The sequence below is a fragment of the Sycon ciliatum genome, chromosome 1 (assembly GCF_964019385.1).
Source record: "Sycon ciliatum chromosome 1, ocSycCili1.1, whole genome shotgun sequence".
NCBI lineage: Eukaryota > Metazoa > Porifera > Calcarea > Leucosolenida > Sycettidae > Sycon > Sycon ciliatum.
This window is the reverse complement of record NC_088643.1, coordinates 75818735-75837799: the sequence shown is the minus strand read 5'-3', so window position 1 is coordinate 75837799 and position 19065 is coordinate 75818735. Positions and strand designations below refer to the sequence as shown.

At 46.7% G+C, this 19065-nt stretch overlaps 2 protein-coding genes across 3 annotated transcripts; one reads left to right on the top strand and one right to left on the bottom strand.

Annotated features, from left to right (window-relative positions):
• Window positions 1–169: 169 nt before the first annotated feature.
• LOC135805491 (transmembrane protein 230-like) lies at window positions 170–7931 on the bottom strand. 2 transcript variants are annotated; one of them, XM_065319528.1, is made up of 3 exons: window positions 7824–7931; window positions 3417–3539; window positions 170–1193 (listed from the first exon to the last, which is right to left on the bottom strand). In XM_065319528.1, the coding sequence occupies exons 1-3, from the start codon at window positions 7914–7916 to the stop codon at window positions 1053–1055; spliced, it is 357 nt and encodes a 118-aa protein (XP_065175600.1). In that variant the 5' UTR covers window positions 7917–7931; the 3' UTR covers window positions 170–1052. The 2 variants fall into 2 exon arrangements, with proteins under 2 accessions (XP_065175600.1, XP_065175601.1); XM_065319529.1 differs by lacking the exon at window positions 7824–7931 and adding an exon at window positions 5181–5450.
• A 989-nt stretch (window positions 7932–8920) lies between these two features.
• Window positions 8921–18007, top strand: LOC135805490 (zinc finger protein 77-like). Its single transcript, XM_065319527.1, has 6 exons — window positions 8921–9315; window positions 11300–11319; window positions 12233–12870; window positions 13826–13861; window positions 14780–15083; window positions 15765–18007. Exons 3-6 carry the CDS (start codon window positions 12235–12237, stop codon window positions 16397–16399), a joined length of 1611 nt encoding a protein of 536 aa, XP_065175599.1. The 5' UTR covers window positions 8921–9315; window positions 11300–11319; window positions 12233–12234; the 3' UTR covers window positions 16400–18007.
• Window positions 18008–19065: the final 1058 nt, after the last annotated feature.

Sequence of the window (19065 nt, the reverse complement as noted above, 5' to 3'; positions counted from 1 at the left end):
AACTCTGCATGCAGTACTATTACCCGTACAGCTGATTCCACGATCGGGTACGAGTTGTAGATCTACTACATGTACAGAACATTTTACTTTGTACCGGTACTCTCACTCAAGCGCCATAGAGTCATCTTTCTTTTGTTCTGCTGAATTGCATCTGATATCATCATCCGAACACAGGGAAACAAGTCGACTGCATAACACGGGACTTGATGATTACGCCGGTACGTCACCATCAAGCATTATTGTGAAGTACAATTATCCGGAGAGAAGGGTAGATGCTCGGCCACCTCTATACAGTTCAACACGGTGGCAGCAGCCAGAGCAGCACAGCATGGCAAATGCACAGCGCTCACAACTACGAAAAAAGGATACAAATGACGCAATGAAGCCAGAACGTGGCCATTACGTGGATGAAATGAGTTTAAAAAAAAGTTGCATTATAATCTATGACTCCAAGTAATTTTTAAAAGAAGAACAACAGAACAAACTACACATGTAATCAGAACACTATGATAGCAGTATGTAAACGAATCAGGACAGTGCACTGCACTCTCTGGTTTCTACAGGCCAAACGCTACATGGTGACACATCTACAAAGCATGTCAATGCATCTAAGATAGATTCTAATAAAAATCAGCGGCAAACAAGTCAAGGCGCTGTGTAGTGTGCTGTGGAAATAAACTATGAAAACTATACTGGCAGTATGTTCAGGTACAGTGGAAAAAAGAGTCAATCAAGAATCTGATTAAAAACAACAGCACAGCGTTACAGGCCTGCTTACATCACCTACTAATATTGAGTGTCCAATAAAAGACATCTCCTTGACAGCAACATACACAATGATCGCTTCCAAGCTAGTTCTCTCAAATGCACACACCACAGGCCTGGGAGCACGGCAGTGGTACGAGAAACAAAAAAAAGGAAATGTCCGAATGAAGTTAGACGGACACCAGCCGTGCAGGATTATTACAGATAGATGACGATGGCTTCAGACACAGATGTCGGGGAAATAAAATCAGTGAAAAAAAGATGTTATCTGAACACACTACTCATCGCTAATCATCATAGGATGGGATATCGGCATAGGAGAATCCTTGGTATCCTTTGTAAGCATAGTATGCTATCCGCACATGGTAGGCACCGGGGATGAACAGCAGGCAGCCCAGGAAGAACAGCGGATAGCAATGCTCCCAGAACTAAACCACACGCAGACAGGGAAGAACAAGTCGCAAGACAGAAAAAATAGAGTGAAAAAATGAGAAAAGTATTATATCCCATCGGGAAACGGGAGAGATACACATACTCAGAGTCCATTCACATAGAATAGACCCGCTGGCGTTTGAAAGCCCAATTTTGGCTGAATTCAGGCTCAGACCCCACTTAATTTTTTTAATTCCTGGAATTCGGACCTGCGTCTCCATACATTTTACATTTTGCTATGGTATACCTGTCCTGCCTTTGCGAAAACCTGGCCAATTTTCTGACCTGAGTCTGTATGTTACACTCAGGGTCACAGCTCACCATCTCCACTTAGGAGTTAGGGGTTCAAGGTCAATGCTCTCTAATTTCTATACAGGGTCACTGAGGAGTCGTACTTTATCGACTCGTGGGAGTTAGTGTGAGGTTCTTGGCTTTGTCCGGCACATTATATTGTTATGTCTTGAATTTACGCACTTCCTTTTCGCTTTCCCAATCAGATTCCATGCCGTGCATGCTGTGAACTCCACACTATCCTTTTTCTAGTTGACTTCTGTACACAGTGTGCTGTGCGTACTGACATGCTTCACGTTCTGGGCTACCCACAGTGTTACTTCATTGCCTCCACATTCCGGAGCTCTTGTTGGTTCTCTTGTTTCTTTATGACTCGGTCAGTGCTCCTTTCTGGTCTACTTGTCTCTGTATGCCTGCTGATGCTTTCTGACACATCACACCATGCTTTCTGACACACGATAGAGAACGCATCGTGTCATATTTGGATTAGAGGTGGCACAAGGCGAATGATGCATTTTTCGTGAACTTGTGTCGAGTGCTGCTGATAACTGTATATGGCGGTAGGAAGAGAAAGATGCACGCTTGGCCTAATGAGCGGCTTTTGGCGAATGATGCGACCATGTAGAGGGGTTACTACCCAAATAACCTTATATGGAATGGTGACCATGTGTTGAGGGTTGAACAAGTACTTACCGTAATGTCGCGTCAAGAGTCCATAACCCTGGGGTTATGGACTCTTGGTCGCGTATAAAAGCAGGTGCTTATGGCCGTATAAGCCGATATCAGTGCTACAGTCCATTCAGAAAAAGATGGGCCCTGGCTCTGGCGAGCTCCCGTATTTGGCGATTTTTTCGTGATTTCATTGTACACAGTGCAGTGCTGCGAAATTTGAACTTTGAAAAAGAGTCCAAAAAGGGTACCTGAACTGGGGTTCGAACCCCACAATGCACTGTTGCAGGCAGGGTCAAACGGCCTGGATTTTGATGGTTTTTTCCAATTCAATGCTTCTGGGGCAAAACCTGGCCGATATCCTATTCTTGTTATGGCTTGCTTTTTGGACAAATAGACTTCAGAAACATAATTGGAAGAGGATTCCATAGGGGATTGCAGAAAAAAATTCTAAAAAAACTCAAAGTTTGACCCATTTATGGCCAAAAGCTAGAAGTCCATCTTTTTCTGAATGGACTGTAGGCTTCTATTCAAGCCAGGCGTCTATTCACACCACGTATCTCTATGTATGTCAACACTAAACCAGGCTTATGTGCTGACTGTGTATCTTAAAAATCAGGCTTGTATTCAAAACAGGCTTCTATACAAGACAGGCTTTTATACAAGACACTACAGTACTGTTGTTTTAGGGTGAGTTTGAATTGTCCCCGTCAACTTTTCGACAATAAAACAGCTGTCAGCCTCACCACTTTCCAATCGAATCGTCGTAGCAGTGTTTCTAAGCGTACCCAGAGATCGGCAGCTAGCTCTGCACCACAATTACATGGCTAGGCAAACCAGCAACAGACCCACTGATACCAAGAGTACATGGTGAAACAAGAGTGTGCTGCTTGAATGGGTTGCTTTACCGAGGAAATTCCTGGATAACATCATTTTTGGCGATGTAGTCCGTACAAGCAGGATTCTAGCTGGTCAGCTGGTGCACAACTTCAGCTCAGTTGTATGTACTACAAAATTGTATGCCACTCCCTGCAGCCTTTTCTCCACCAACTACAACACAATCCAGGAATTTCGCCATGACAAGACACCCACACAGAAGAAGTCAGAAGCTGCGCATGCTTGGTTTCATGTACTCCTGTTGAAACCCGTGGGTCAAGTGGAAAACACTGCAGGCTTGCATTACGAAACCATTTCACAATGACCTAACTCAGACGCAGGTGTAAAGGATAGACAAGCACACAGAGCAATGGCTGCCTTACCTCACTGTGAATGACACCGACACGAAGAATTATTGCTAAGGACAAGAATGTTGTGCCCAAAAGGAACAGCACCACCGCCAGGGCTATCGACTCCCAGGGAACTTTGACGGGCGGCTTCTTCCACTACAGACACAGATGTATGCACACACACACACACACACACACACACACACACACACACACACACACACACACACACACACACACACACACACACACACACACACACAAACACACAGCGTACAATATATCTACTGTGAAGGCAACCGACCACAACCAATACAAAAGCCATATCATGTCATCAAGAGCATATAACCCCCAGGAGTGCGCACATCTGCATGGGTTTGCTATGCGGTTTACAGACCGCAAAACTCACATCACGCGGTCTGGTGTTCTCTTTGGACATTACCCGGGCATTTTCGCGAACAATACCTTAAAAGTACAATGGAAAAATAGCAAATACGTAACTCACAGATCCAGACTACGTGCATGCTGACCTCTGCTGTATCTCCAACAGGCGTGTTTGATAACACACAATTCTGTACACTTCCGATACCCACACTCTACTGGAGCACTCACTACTCGGAGTAAGGGGGCTAGGCGCTGCATCCGCCACCTTGGTATATAAGGTAATCAGGCACGGTGGTGGCCTTGCACGAGCGAAACTGCCTAAGCTGGCTGCGCTTTCTTCTCAGCACAATTGTTTAGCCGGATGTGAGAACTTTACTTACTTATCAAAACATGACCAGAGAGTGGAAGGAGTAGAAATTAGGGATTACAGGGTGTAGTTGTGCCCAGCGTTCAGAGTTGAATGTGTACCTGGGACCTGCATCAACTACCATGTACACATTGTAGTCGAATTTGTATACAACTGCCGTGCCAAGATGACTCAGGCTGTGTTTACATGAGAATTTTCAACCCGGGTCGAGTTCAGCCCGGGTTGAAAGTCTGTACGATAGACAAAATAGGTGCGCGTTTACATGCAGGCAGTTGACCCGGGTCAAATACTGATATGCCGCCAAAGTCCACTTCTAGAGTCTTGAATGGTCACGTGAATACTTTCGCGCGAAATTTACCTGTGCACTGCTATTCAAATATGGCGCGAGATACGCATAGAAGTACGTTAGTACTATTTTCTCGGGGTGGGTTGAAATCAACCCGGGGCGAAGTTTCAACCCGGGTCAAGCGCAATGCGTCATGTAAACGCGCCATTAATTTTGTGTACATGGCGGGTTGAAATCTGACCCGGGTTGAAACGCCTCGTGTAAACACAGCCTTATGCACATTGTACAGATGTACGAATTCCCGTAGGTGTGTACATGCCCGGCTGGGTACGGTGTTCATTCGGTGCTATGCATGCGCATCCGACCAGTTTAGCCCAATAGCAGACTGTCGCTCTTCCAGCTTCATCACTTTGGTTCGAGCTAATGACCAGCTAGACCTTTGTCCGGAAAAGGTTTTTGCATGAAATGACTGCAGAGCACGTTTCGTAGTGGAGAATACAGATAACACAATAGGGTCCTGTAAAATCAACACCCAACCAGGCCTACGAGATTCTACAGGATCCTATGGCATTTCGTACATGACGTCAATGTGCATAAGGCTTAGTCTCGTTGCACACTACTGTACTACTAGTATTTCAAATTTTCCAAATAGCCTATTGTGTGGGGGGTTTTCCCTTTCGTCATGGCGGTGTCAACTCAACAGAAATCTCTCGTTTCCTGAAAACGCTCTTTACCTAGTAACACAAACACAACGGCTTACTTGTCCTGGCTCGTACTGCTCTTCACTCGTTCTCAATTTTGAATACTTTACACCTGACCTGTTCATTGTGAGGTCGAGGCAGTCAGCAGCAGAGAACTGGACAAAAGTCCCATGCGCAGCGAAGAAAGTAAATTCCTCCAGGCGACTATAAAAGCAGATACTGTCGAACAAGTGACCAGTTGCTGGAGAGTCTGCTCAATATACGCAAAGGGCAATTGTTTCAGTGGACAAAAAGTATTCCATACATTTCAAAATCCAAACAAAAGTAACAAAATCCTCTTGGTTTTCTTGTACCAGTCGCCTGGGCAGGATAGCACCGAGTGGCGATCGCGCGAGTGCAGTCCATTTCAAAACTACAGACGCGTACGAGTACCTATAACCGCAAAAACCGTTATGCCAGCATCTGTACCAGGGAGTAGTAAAATATTATGTATTTTACTACTCCCTGATCTATACCACATAAAATCTGTGATCACTTTGTGCATAAATTTTTCCCAAATAATAATTGGTATCCAATCGTTTAAGGGTGCGTTTGGTTGGTACGATCTAGAACAGGATCGAACAGCTGGTGCACATGGAGCAGCCTCATGCCAACCAAACGGTACTCCAGAAACAGAGCACATTTTTGTGGAAAAATGTGCCAAACCGGGTGCGTCCTTCAAAACTGTGTATGGTCGACCGGTCACCATGGTCACTTTGTACGGTACAACGAGTCCAACCCAAAAGCGTATGCACGTGATCATTTGGGACCAAAATCGATGTTCCCGCCAGGTTTCACTGTGAAAAAGTGAAACTGCTCGGTCTGCTCCGGCCTCGAGGCCGGAGCAAGCAGAACATGTTCTGGCCGACCCAGAACAGGTGCAGTCCCAACCAAACGCGCTGTTCTGGTGAATCCTGTTCTAGTTCGTACCAACCAAACGCGCCCTAAGAAAGGAGAGTAATTGTGGAGCGGACCTGAGCAATATTCCGAAAACTAGTATTCTCAAAAAGGTCCAGCCAAATTTGAAATATTTCAAAAACCCTACGCGTCTAGTATAGTTTTGAAATGGACTGTAGATTGCAGTACAGTGTACTTTTGTAGTCGTATCATCGGTATGCTGCCTTTGCTGGCCATGTCACGTCAGTGTGATCGTGATGACGTGAGTTGTGTCGTGGAGGTGGTCTGCTGTCTGTAGGTCATACGACATGAACCTTGTACACATATTGCACGTTTTGCAGTCAATCCGTACCTTCGAGCGGACACAAGCTCCACACAAAACCCTGCCAAGCGTGATCTTAGTACACTAAGATTCTCACATCGTACAAACTTCGTTGCACTCTGCCATACGATTTTCCTTTCCCTGGCTGTAAAATCAAGGTGGGGCGCTCTCGCGAGACGGGGCGCTCTGGCGGTACTTTACGGTCCCTGCGGGAATTTGCGGAAAAAGTCATCGAAAACTTGCGCAAGAAATTGCGGCAGAAAACAACAAAAACGCGGCGAAAAATGCGGAAAGATGCGGAACTTGCCAGGAACTCGCGGAATTATTGGCAGGAAATTGCGGATTTGGGCCAAATCACGAAATTTGTTGCATCATTAGAGTCGCTATTTGCGTACTGTACAAATAACCCACGTACAGGATCATAGAAAGCACTGTATACTGCGTGAAAAGTGCAGAAAACAACAAAAAACGCGGGAAATCGGGGACTTTTCAGAAATTTGCGGGTTTTGGCCAAAATCGCGAAATTTGTTGCATCCGTGGAATCGCGATTTCCTGGAGGGACAGTATTATTTTCAAGGGGTTCACCGCTTTGGGTGTACATGTATGAGCAGAAGTTTAAGTGAAAGTAGTGGAAAGTAAAAGTTGTGCAGCGATGATTGCACGAGGTGATTTGGCTTTTTTTTAACATGGTTGTAAAATGACGTTTTTTCAGCCACTTCTAGGCAAGCTACGGCCAAATAAATTGTTGCAAGTGGAAGTGCTATTCGTCATGCCCGTTGTCTCAAAAAATAGGAATGATCCCACTTTGGAAAGTGTCTTGAATCATGTCCTACTTTCACAGTATTCTCAGGATTCAAATAATTGGTGTGTCATTTTTTAACAAATTTGTAACAATGGCATCACAAACTAGGATATTCGATCATCAATGTTCTGAAGTTTATAGATATCACTTCAAGGATTGCTAGTGGATGAAAAATTAATCTGTCAACTGCACCGTATGCTGCGAAAGCCGTGTTTTTGTATTTGTAACTAGTGGCTGTGTCATACGGTAGAATTGGATAGGTAGCATCGCACTGCAGCCATGTTTTCGTTCTCTCAGAGTGTATTCCTCTACCTACTGTTCTTCATTATTGTCTTTAGTGATGGCAAGACGGCCTGACGTCGTCCAAAGGCCCTGCGGAAGCAATTCACTGCCCTTCTCGTCCATCCAGGGGCTTATTTTACACATGTTACACCTAATGGCAAAGCACCCACCACTAGTTATACCGACGTGGCAGGGAGAATTAAATTATATGCACCAAATGTTCTGGTCAATGTTGATCTACGATAAACTGGCTCTCATTTGCCACCACCCGTGTTTCGATACAATATACAGCCATCCGGAGCAGAGAAACAGCCAGAAGAAAAGCATTACACATTATTTTGTTAAAAAATGCCAAACTACCTCGTACTCTTGGACTTGCTTGGTTGTGTCTTGGGCCTCTCTTGGCATTTCGCATGTGACTCCGCGATCCGTGCGTGTCTGCTGGGTGACCATGGTGACAAGATCTCACTGAACTGAAATAATAATTTTAAAAATTTAATTCTGAATGCATGCCGGCATGCCGAGCTATAAATAATTAATTAAAATTATGTAGCTACAGCTACAGCGCAGCTACAGCTACAGCGCAGCTACAAGAATGATTATTATCAAGACTAGACTGCAAGACTGAAAGAGTTCTCTTGGTACTGCCTACCGGTACTGGTAGATCTACATAGTCATTTTTCTCTGCATGCCCTGGATGTGACAGTGTCAGGGTGGTCTTTGTGAAAGTAACACTACAATTGTAGTTTGCAAATTTGTATTTTATCTCTTGCGAGTCTGTGCACGTGCGGGGATTTCATCATCGACACCTTTCATTTGAATCATTAATTTTCACTTTCTGTTTTTTTCTGATTTTTCTTTCACCTTTTCGCAGAAGAAAATAATAATTATTTTAATGACGACCAAACGGCCGGGCGCAGCAGGAACGTGAGCAAGCACTTCTTGATCCAAATGTCATCGTTTAGGCAGGCACTCCACCTGATTTGAAGCCAGCATGTTTGCCCTGGCCTGGCCTAGTACCTCCATCGAGTAAACATGGTAGACGGGTGCCTAAATAAGCCCCAGGCCATTATAGTTTCTCGTGTAAGCAGGGTCTAGATTCCAAACAGACTGCAAAAGTACAGAGTGTGGTTTTTTAGTACAAAGTATTGGGACTTTTTGATTTTTTTTGGCATGATCACGAGTGCTTATCTACCAAAAAAAGCAAAGTGGATGTGCTTGCGCGGCTTCATTTTTGGTAGGGTGTCATATGGGCGCACCCAGCCCTTTTTTGAGTACGACTCCCTCCTGTACTGTACTGGTTGCAACACGTTGCAGCATAGATCTACGCCTGATACGGCTCACGCGCGCATCTTCTGCGCGTCTAGGTACGTATCCTTTGCATATCCTATATATATAGGCCTATGGGTACAAGTTTTTGGTTTGTGGGTACAACTACGCCCGATACGGCGTCGTGCACGCATACGTGGGGAAGATGCTCATCCAGCGTTTTTGCTGGGTCTTTTTGGTGTTTTTCCTCAGGGAATTCCACAGTCAGTGTCGTCTCAATCTGCCAGTTCCAAAGTGATGGCAAGCTTGGACAATGGCCCGGAGTGAAATGTCATCTACCTGCCGTAATGAAGTATAAGTAGTCTACGTCTGAGTTTGCAGGTGCTAACTACTGTTATGTAGTACATTTGTAGAGAAGGTGAGCGGTGCAGTGTACTGACTGTACGAGTCGGTAGCCTTCGTATCATCCCGAATTTCCACTAGGGGGACCGCTCGACTTTCGGACGTTTGCACTTGCGACTGCAGCTTGCGGGAGCAGTGCATTGCAAGTGACTAGAGCGTCCGCGTCAATCTGATTGATAAGGTACGAGTTCTTTTTTACTTTTATCCTAGCAGCATGTCGTTAGTTGACTTGTCTCTGCGCTGCGGAGAGTTCGCAGCTCTTTGAGTAAAAAAATGATCCTCGCCAATATTAGCATGATTAGGTCCCAGTGAAAAAAATTGTACGCCCCCATGTGTGAAAATATCTCAGCTAAGCGCTTTAGCTAATTACTAAATTAGTATTGCGGGTCGTGTCACATTGTTCTCTATCGCGAATACTATGATGTTACAAATTTGGGTTAATACCTCGACCTGCATAGTATTATGGATATAAGCACTTGTGACTTACAGCATCCTCTGCTCTAGTTTTGACTACATACTCGGAGTCGTGTTGTAATGCACTGTCTGTACTCTGTAGTGTGTATGGTGTGATTTGAGTTTGTACTAGTATTCTTTGTGCTGCGTGTCGCGTGCTGTACACGTTACACACTTTCTGTATCGTGCCGCATGCGTCGCACACTTCTGTAACAGGTTCACATTATAAACGCGCTATACGCATAACGCACGATTCACTAAATCACTTGTTTTGCAATGCAACACTTGCGACACGGAAATGCCTGTCGCGTACTGTTGCAAATAGTCGCTAGGCCACTGTCGCAAAAGTTGACCAAAAGTTCAACTTTTGCGGCGTACGTCGATGGAGTACAGCCTACTGTAGCCAGTGTAGGCTGGAGTCACTTGCGGTGCACGTGCATCTACTATGCACTGCATTTAGATGTCACAGAAACCAAAGAGATTGTGAACCGTACGCCGCGGTCACCTCACAGGTGGTATTGTTGATTGTGATTTTCTAGTACACACTTTGTGTAGCGTGCTGTATGTCAAGGCAAAGCACGGTTTGCAATACCACTTTTTGCAATGGGATGTGGGACCTGCGACTCTGGCGACAACAGAAATGCCTGTCGCGTACGATTACATGCAGTCGCCGCAAGGCCACTGTCACATAACTTGACCGCAGTTCCATCCCGTGAAGCACGTCGGTGGAGTACAGTTTTCTACACTGGGTGCGCGTGCAGTGCATGTGCAACAGTGCATAATAATAGTTATGCATTTACACTCATACCTCGGCTTTTCGGACCCTGACGTTATGGGCACTTAGTTCTACCGGGCACCCTCTGGGCGAGTTTCAGTGCAAGTATTACTGCTCTTCTGTCACTTTTTTGGAACGAGCGACGTCACATGCCATATCTATGGCCTTTCCTCATCAAAATGTATGTGATTCGGAGTTACGGACATTTCGAAGGTACGGTCAGTGCCCGGTCCTGGACCGCCCAGATAAACGAGTGTACTGTGCACTGCGTTTAGACGTCGCAGAAATTGGTATCGTGAATCATGCTTTGCACGCTTCCTGTAACGTGCTGTCCGTGTTCTGCACTTTTGCAACTACATGTACATGTACCATTCTGTACTGTGCAGTCGTTGAACAGGTTGCCAGTGCCCTGATGGTTGCGCTCGCTATACTGCACATACATGATTGTATAGTCCAGCTTAGCGTGTGAGTTTGCGATTGTCGAACTTCCGATGAGAGCTATTTTACTATGAGAGACTATGAAAACAAGCTCTGGTTAATAGAAAACGAGCATACTGGTATAGGGTCAGCGATGGTAAGAACTTGAGTCTTTACATCACATGACAAACCCCGTACAACCATGCGCATGGTAGTTACCGAGTTGTACACTATCTTGCTTTGGGTACACGTCTCTGGCGGCCACTTTGCACTGCCGTAAAAGCCCGTCATAAGGCCCTGGGCGGAAACTGTTCGTTAGAAAGGGTCAATTTTGTATGGGCTCAAACAGGGACATGGACACTGGTTCACGATCATGAAATTCGCTGTATGACAGTTCGTTATAAGCGGAGTCAACTGCACGTTTACTGGCAATAGTATTGTGCCTGCTATCCAGTCACTTTGCTGATGTGCATGTATTGTTTTCTTGTTTTTTTCCGGTTTTGTTTTTCTTGTCTGCCAGGACGCCCTGGACTCTTGCAGGTAAGCACAGGCAATGTTGTATTTGAACTTTTTTTCTTGAAAAACAGCGGCCTTCTATGCATACCGTTGAAACTGACCAGTCTCACCAATAGTACATAAACCAAAGCATGCTCCTCCCCGGGGTCAGGGGGGGGGGTGGGAAGAGCCCACGGTGAAGTATTTTTTGTTTAGAGAGGCCATACAGGTAAGTTAGTGGCTCACCTTTACAGCATCTCACACCTGATTGACTGGCTACTTTACCATATTTCTCCTGCCCATTGAGACTTCTTGTACAGAAGGTGAAAGATGCATGCACATTTCCCGTTATCACCATGGTGATACGCTGACTTGGCCCGGAACCTACAATGCAGTGGGATATTTTTACACATGTATCTAAGTAAGGACTTCAGAGGGAGACTTATTATCACACGACGTGACGAAGCCGGTTGTAAAACTTGTGAGGCCTTCCGTACCATTATAAAAATGGTAACAGCTGGCTTCGTCTCTTCGTATGATGAAATGTATCTAAGCTGCTGTGCATTGTAAACTAAACTTGCTCTGAGCAGTCACAGTCGTATCCCAGTCCCGAGCAGAGCCGACAAGCCCGGTCGTGTCCTTACCCACCCCGACTGAATTGTTCCCCAGTCCTGATCATGTACATGTGTGAAGAAAATACTTCAAAATAGTCGAATACACCGTGTGCAATGTGCCCAAAATGCATGATTTCGCTTCTGATCTTTCTGGGGTGGACTCTAACCTTCCTAGTTTTCTCTGTCTGACTGCTTAAAAAAAAGCTGAGTCTGCAGACATAGCTATCAGTGGTGCAGGAGTTCTGGTGGTCGCTGCATTGTTCGATTTGTCATAGATTTGTGTGTGTGTGTGTGTGTGTGTGTGTGTGTTGTGCGGCATTGTTCTGTGTTCTGTGTTGTTGCAGGCATGCCTATAACTTCACCGGCAGGTGCACTGGCTTCCAGCTGCGCCACATCGGCAATGGTAGCAACTAGTGGCCACCCCAATGGTGGCTGCCCACTATCGATGCACCCCTCGCTTTCTGACTATACAGTTAGGCTGAGAGACATCAAGTTGACTGCCAACGTATCGCCGGTGGATGCTGACGGAACTAGTATTATTTCACTCACGGTACCAGCCAAGTATCGTCAAGGTAATGACATTTTCCTGCCCGTATCACTGTCACCTGGCATTCGTGCTCGCACATCCTTGTCCAATTCCTCGTCACCGTCGCAGATCGATGTTGTAGGTGACGGGATAGGTGATGACTATGCGCCAGAGTTTGACGCTGGTGATCCCTGTGACACTCGCAGCAGCTCGCCTATACCTATTGGCGAGAACATGGTCAGGATCCTGCCGCAGAACACCGCCTTCGGCACGTTTGACCTTCCCGGCTTCCATGCGCTACCCAATCACACAAGCAACGTACAGCCGGCATCTGCTGTTAGCGTCTTGACGGAACCCCTTCCTCACGGCAGCACTTCGATGGCTACTGCCATGGTTTTGCCACATCAACACTACCACCACTCGGCGATGCCAGTCATGTTCGGAATGAATCCTGTGGTAAGGTCCTGCCCGCTTGTACTTCTTTTGTATTCCCGGTGGCGATTTTGTAAACGTGTCGAGGCGACATTGATGAACCCTGCACCATCACGAATGCAAGTGGTCTCTTCCCCGCAAGTCTGTACAATTTCACTTAAATTTCCAGCCAGGGCGAGTTGCTCAATGACTGTGGCCAAAGAGGCAGTAGCTGACTTTTTACGTGGGCTGACAGAGTGAAAATCATGATTAACGCTACGCAAGTTTCAGCCCCGAAGTACATGCAATTTCCTCCAGCACCGTTCTTATGGAACTTGACACATGGTTCTCTAAGAAATCGTTCCACCCCAAATGTTGTCCCTCTCGTTGCAAACGCATTCACGTTTTTGTAGCACTACGTGTAAATCCTGTCTGCTCCATGTGGGACGGGGGCATCAAAGACGCTGCCCTTGTGCAGATGGGCCGGTGCACAATGCCTGGTCTTCTACAGAAATGTTGTCCGAATTGTTGTCCCTGTGTGTGGCTTTTGTATGGTTTTTTTCCTTCGTGGTTTTCTGTACTCGGGTACCAATTTCATTAAAAACTTCAAGTGCAGTTTGTAGATGCAAGAAACCCCAAAGTCTGCCATGTGCACATTGGAACCTTTGTCTCCGGCCATTTCAGTTTCGCCGACCACCGCAGAAAAATGATCACTTTCCTGGCCACACGGAGCGCTACCCGTATGCGTGTACAGGTTTATGCAATACATCAGACCACCATAGAATTGGTACCGCCTAACTTGGTCCGGGAGCTGGTCGGATTTCCGCAGTTTCAGTGTGTGCTCTTTTTGCTTTATTATTATTATTTGCATTCCCGTGGCCACGTCAGCCAAGCAAGTGTCGAAGACACATGCTCAGTCCACACACTCGCTTGTGCTGATCATAGTCTTTTGCTCTACACGCACGATAAGCTCTCAGTGTGCATGTGTTTCTCTGCGCAGGGAAATCAGCAAGATGGAGGAATGATAGGTGTTGAGGTATGTCTACTGCTTCAACTTTGATGCAGTTGCTGCTGTCACGTGTTAGTGCAAGAGCGGTACGTGTAGCGTTGCAGTGGTGGCAACTCGAATCCGACACACCGGAGCAGTGTGCTTGTTCTGCGCCAGCCGTGGCTGCGCACGACCACGCCAACTTCCAGCCGTGGACGGCGCATGCATGCGTACAGCGTATGCGTGTTGCGTTTTCTCGTGTGTCTCCAATTCCTGTACTGTATGCATGCGAGTGCAGTGCTGTGTCTTGCGGTAGTACATTGTACCCTGAACATGGCCAGGTACAAATGTACCGTATTTTCCGAGTATAGAGCCGTACTTCGAACACTCCAAATTCACCCAAAAGAACGGGGTTGCGGCTTATACTCCCATTAACGATGATAAATGGGGTAGATGTCTGTACAGTGTGGCAAGAAATGGGTGGGGTGGGGGGGTGCGATTTGTACTGCGGAAAACGCGGTACATGTGCATATTGTGCAGTAGCACACGCGCATACGCAAGAACAGAGAGTGAATAGTGCTAGGATTAATTTAGCTCTGCAGCAATTCTATGTAAAAACCCAGGGGTCAGATTTCATTTGCCGCCCCTGTACTTGACTACTGCAGAGCAAGTAATAATTGCTACTTAGCACTGGGAATAGAGCCTCCTGGAAGCATCGTTGTCGAGTGAGAGTGGAGCCTAGTGTGAAACAGAACTCTTGTTTACTTGCTGTAGCATCCCTATTTTCGCTAGGGTATTTGCAAGTTCCTTTTAATTTATCGTCGTTGCTGAATGTTTTGAGTTATGTTGTGTGTGCGTGTACGTTGTGGTGTGATGGTGTGGTTGTGTGATCTCAATGTTGTGTGTGCGTGTGTGATCTCAATGTGTTGTGTGTGATTGTGTGGTTGTGTGATCTCAATCTTGTAGACACCTGTGCTGCGGTGCACTGCACAGCCACTTTACATACCCAACTCAAGATCATCATCTACGATCGCCTCCCACTCTGCATCCAATGTGGTCGGCTCCTCGACTTCGTCTGGCTGCATTAGTGTGCTGTCCTCGCCCAGTCTTGGCTCCGTCATGGGCTATGCTCATCAAGCCGACGGCAGTCCTGGCAGCAACTCTTCTCGACCATCTCCTCGCCCTCACACATGCTACGTGTGCAATGAAGGCCACGCTACCGCGGCAGCTCTGTACACGCACATGGAGACGGCGCACAATGAGAAACTGAGTAAGAGCTTGTTTTCCGACTTTTCGACTCTCGTCGCTTCTGCTGTCTTTCGTAATACACGTGTCATGCATGCACAATACCACTCATGTTTCGCACACGATTTTTTTTACCGGACTTTATAGCAGTTTGGTGATCGTCTCTTATGGTCACTGGCTAAGTGAAGGGGCATGTACCCTTTGTTGGAGCCTCTTTGCTAGTGCCAGGACAGTGTAAGGAGCAGGGGGGGGGGGGGGGGGGGCAATTCTTCAGCACAGATCTGGACCATGGGTAGATTTGGTGCCAGTCACTCTGTCTTGCCTTCCGATACAGGTGAGTTTTAGGATGCTTGCCTCCTGGTGGTATGTGAACTTGATTGCTGTGCCTGGTTTGTGTGTGTGTGTGTGTGTGTGTGTGTGTGTGTGTGTGTGTGTGTGTGTGTGTGTGTGTGTGTGTGTGTATGTGCGTGCGTGCATGTGTGCGTGTGTGTGTGTGTGTGTGTGTGTGTGTGTGTGTGTGTGTGTGTGTGCTTGGTGTGTGCTTGGTGTGTGTGCTTGGTGTGTGTGTGTGTGTGTGTGTGTGCTTGGTGTGTACGTGTGTGTGTATGTGGATGTGTGTGCATGTGTACATGCATGTGTGTGTGTGTGTGTGTGTGTGTGTGTGTGTGTGTGTGTGTGTGTGTGTGTGTACATGTGTGTCGAGCAGAGAACTTGTTCACTTGTGAGAAGTGTGGCGCGTCGTTTCTACGTCGCTATCGCTACCACGAGCACGTTCATGCGTATCATACAGGGGATGGCGAGAGGCAGTTTGTTTGCGACTATCCCGACTGCGGCAAGAAGTACCGCTATCGGCGGCACCTGCGTCGACATGTTCGCATCCACGGCGATGTGAATGAGTTCCGTCGGCATGAGTGTGATATCTGTGGCAAGCGCTTCCCACGCGTCTCGCAGCGTGATGAGCACCGCAACATTCATACCGGTGAGAAGCCGTTTGTCTGTGAGATCTGTGGCTCGTCTTACAGTCACTCGTCCACACTCTGGCTGCATCGTAAGCGGCACGAGAACGGCAAGATTGACGACAAAGGCCAACCGATCGGCAGTACCAGCGGTCGGGACGAGGAGCAAGACGAAATAGATGTCCTGAACGACTCCAGTGACCCCTCGTGGCATGCGACCGGCATGATGTCAGCTGCCGATGGTCACGAGCTTGCTTCTGGTGACGTGGCAAGCGCGGCGACTGGCGTGGCTCACAGCCAGTCTGTTATTGTACAGAGTGTAGATGCCCTGGATAATAGTGCGCAGGTGCTCGTCTCCTACTCTGATTCCGATCTCCTGCCATGAGCAAGCCGACGAGCAGCTGCCGCTGCGTTGTTACTCGGAGAATATCTAATCCACCTGATACGTCCAAACTCGTGTTTGTTCACGTTTATAATGTACCTCGACCATCTGCCGCTGCTGCTACTACTGCTGCTGCAGACCCCTCACTAGGCACTACGGCCAACACACTAGCGCTCTTGTCCGTAGTCTGCTTACAGCTGGGGACTATTTTTCGACGTCTCGCTGCCCTGTGTGGTAATAGCACGCATGGTGTTGTTGTCGCGTTCGTCTTCTTCGTCGTGTTTTTCTCCATATGCGGAGTTTTTCTTTCTGGCTTTCTTTCGTCAGCCTTGTTGTAGACCCATCTTAGCGTTGTGGTCTGTGTGTGTGTGTGTGTGTGTGCCTTTATTTCGGCCCATTTTAGCACCTGTTTTTCTTTCGTCCGCTTTCTTTGCTGTTCACCCAGATACTCGGATGAATTGTTCTTCCCCACTTCTTACTTTGTTCCTCTAGTTGGATCAGGTTGTTTAGTCCGTGTTCTCTCACTCTTCATCTGACAGCCTATTGCTGCCATCTTGTTGACAATTGCCCATATTGGCTATTTTCATAATACACTTTACAGGCTCTCTAACTCCGAGCTCTCCTCTCTTTTGTTGATCTGACAGGCTATTGCTGAGATTTTGTTGATCCGACAGGCTATTGCTGCAATCTTGTTGATTTGGCAGCCTATTGCTGTGATCTTGTTGGTCTGACAGCCAATTGCTGCGATCTTGTTAATTTGGCAGCCCATTGCTGCAATCTTGTTCTACAGCCTATTGCTGCGATTTTGTTGGTCTGACAGCCTATTGCTGCCATTTTCTTGATTTGACAGCCTATTGCTGCGATCTTGTTGATCCGACAGCCTATTGCTGCGATCTTGTTGATCCGACAGCCTATTGCAAGGATCTTGTTACCTGACAGCCTATTGCTGCTATCTTGTTGATCGTACTGCCTATTGCTGCGATCGCGTTAATCTGACTGCCTATTGCGGCGATCTTGCTGATCTGACAACCTATTGCAAGGATCTTCTTTGACAACAGCCCATACTGGCATTATCATCACACACCCAACTGAACTCTGTCTCCATGCTGAGTTTTTTTTCTTTTTTTCTTTTTTTTTTATCCGACGCCTTATTGGTGACATCTAATTGATCTGACTGCCCATTGCCAGGATCTTCTTGACTATTGCCCATACCGGCATATTCATCATGAAATTCATGCAGCTAGCTGTGTGCTCAGTCTGACGAACAAATTATATAATTATTTAACCGTCTCCAAGTCTGACGGACAAATGTATTATGTTTTTCCAACAGCTGGCATGCTTTTTGCTAGCTGCTCATGTGCATACGCTGCTTTCTGCTGTCAGTCCTTAGTCTTTGATGTGCAAGCTTGACCAGCACACAGCCCGGTTTTGAATTACCAACTTAGGACAGGTTTTGTGGATTACAAGTTCCTGATGCTCAGTGCACTGAATAATCAGCACGAGCCCCTTATTTCATCAAAATAATTATTTTAAAAATCTACACTATCGTACTGCTTTTAAAAATCTACTTAGTAATCAAGATGATGACTTTTATAATTACAAGCACTAGCAGTGAGTTCATTGTGTGGAGTGCATTCATCAGGTAGCACGGCCTGGCGTTGACAGGGTACAGTGCACCTTCACCTTGGTTATCCGACCTCCTTTGGTATGAGAGCTGCTGGGTTGCCATCGGGGGAGTCGTGCCTATGCTTGGGAGTACATGTACACTCACTCCTCGTTTATTCGGGTGGTCAGGGACCGAGCACACTAGCACTGCCTGTAACTCCGAATCACATTCGTTGTGATAGGGAAAGATCAGAGATATGGCACATTACATCATTATTTCAACGAAACGTGACACAAGAGTAGGAAGGATAATTATACATGTACTAGTACAATCATGTACCTCCAGGAGTCCTTACAAACATGTGCTTGGCATGCTGTTCTGCTATTTTATAGGCAGTCGATATACTTGTTGCATACTCCAATTGTGGCCCGAGCTACTATTAGAGGCTGTGCTCTTATTATGTCAAACAACCCTCACCCCCGGGTCATTATTGGAGACTAGTTTTAACTCGCCGAAAGGGTGCCCGTGCCCACAGTCCCACAACTTCTGTGTTCGGAAAACTGAAGACAGTGTAGCAGTGTATTACTATTAGTGCTTGCTGCTGACACTGCCGTGCCAGGATGGAACGGCCCTGTGCGAATACAGTATGGCAGCTGGCTAGGACAACGCCGCAGTCCATGTGAACTGATAGTAGAAGTTTAAGTTTATTCAGTTTCGGCCTGGTCTAAATCCGGCTTTGGAAACTATAGGTTTCATAGCATATCAGGTTCGGCCTCATGTTCTCTGTGCTACGCTGATGAGTCCTCAAAGGACGAGACAGTTCTGTCCGCAGATTGAGCCGTAGACATTTAGATTTAAACTAATTGGGCACCCGCGGTCACTACACACATGCACACACGCATACCCCCCCCCCCCACGCACACACACATGATGGACATACGCCCCCCGCCTCACAAACACGCATGCACGCACCCCCACTCCTGTCTCTCTCTCTGCGTCTCTGTCTGTCTATCTATCTGTCTGTCTCTCACTCTCTGTGTCTCTGTCTGTCTGTCTGTTCGTC

What these genes read in the sequence shown, in the direction of transcription:
- LOC135805490 (XM_065319527.1), top strand. Translation starts at nt 12,235, where the DNA reads ATGCCTATAACTTCACCGGCAGGTGCACTGGCTTCCAGCTGCGCCACA. An exon ending in GAGGAATGATAGGTGTTGAG is followed by an intron (nt 13,862 to 14,779) that starts GTATGTCTACTG and finishes TCAATCTTGTAG; the next exon opens with ACACCTGTGCTGCGGTGCAC. An exon ending in GGCGCACAATGAGAAACTGA is followed by an intron (nt 15,084 to 15,764) that starts GTAAGAGCTTGT and finishes TGTGTCGAGCAG; the next exon opens with AGAACTTGTTCACTTGTGAG.
- LOC135805491 (XM_065319528.1), bottom strand. Translation starts at nt 7,916, where the DNA reads ATGGTCACCCAGCAGACACGCACGGATCGCGGAGTCACATGCGAAATG. An exon ending in AGCAAGTCCAAGAGTACGAG is followed by an intron (nt 3,540 to 7,823) that starts GTAGTTTGGCAT and finishes CTGTGTCTGTAG; the next exon opens with TGGAAGAAGCCGCCCGTCAA. An exon ending in TCGGTGTCATTCACAGTGAG is followed by an intron (nt 1,194 to 3,416) that starts GTAAGGCAGCCA and finishes CGTGTGGTTTAG; the next exon opens with TTCTGGGAGCATTGCTATCC.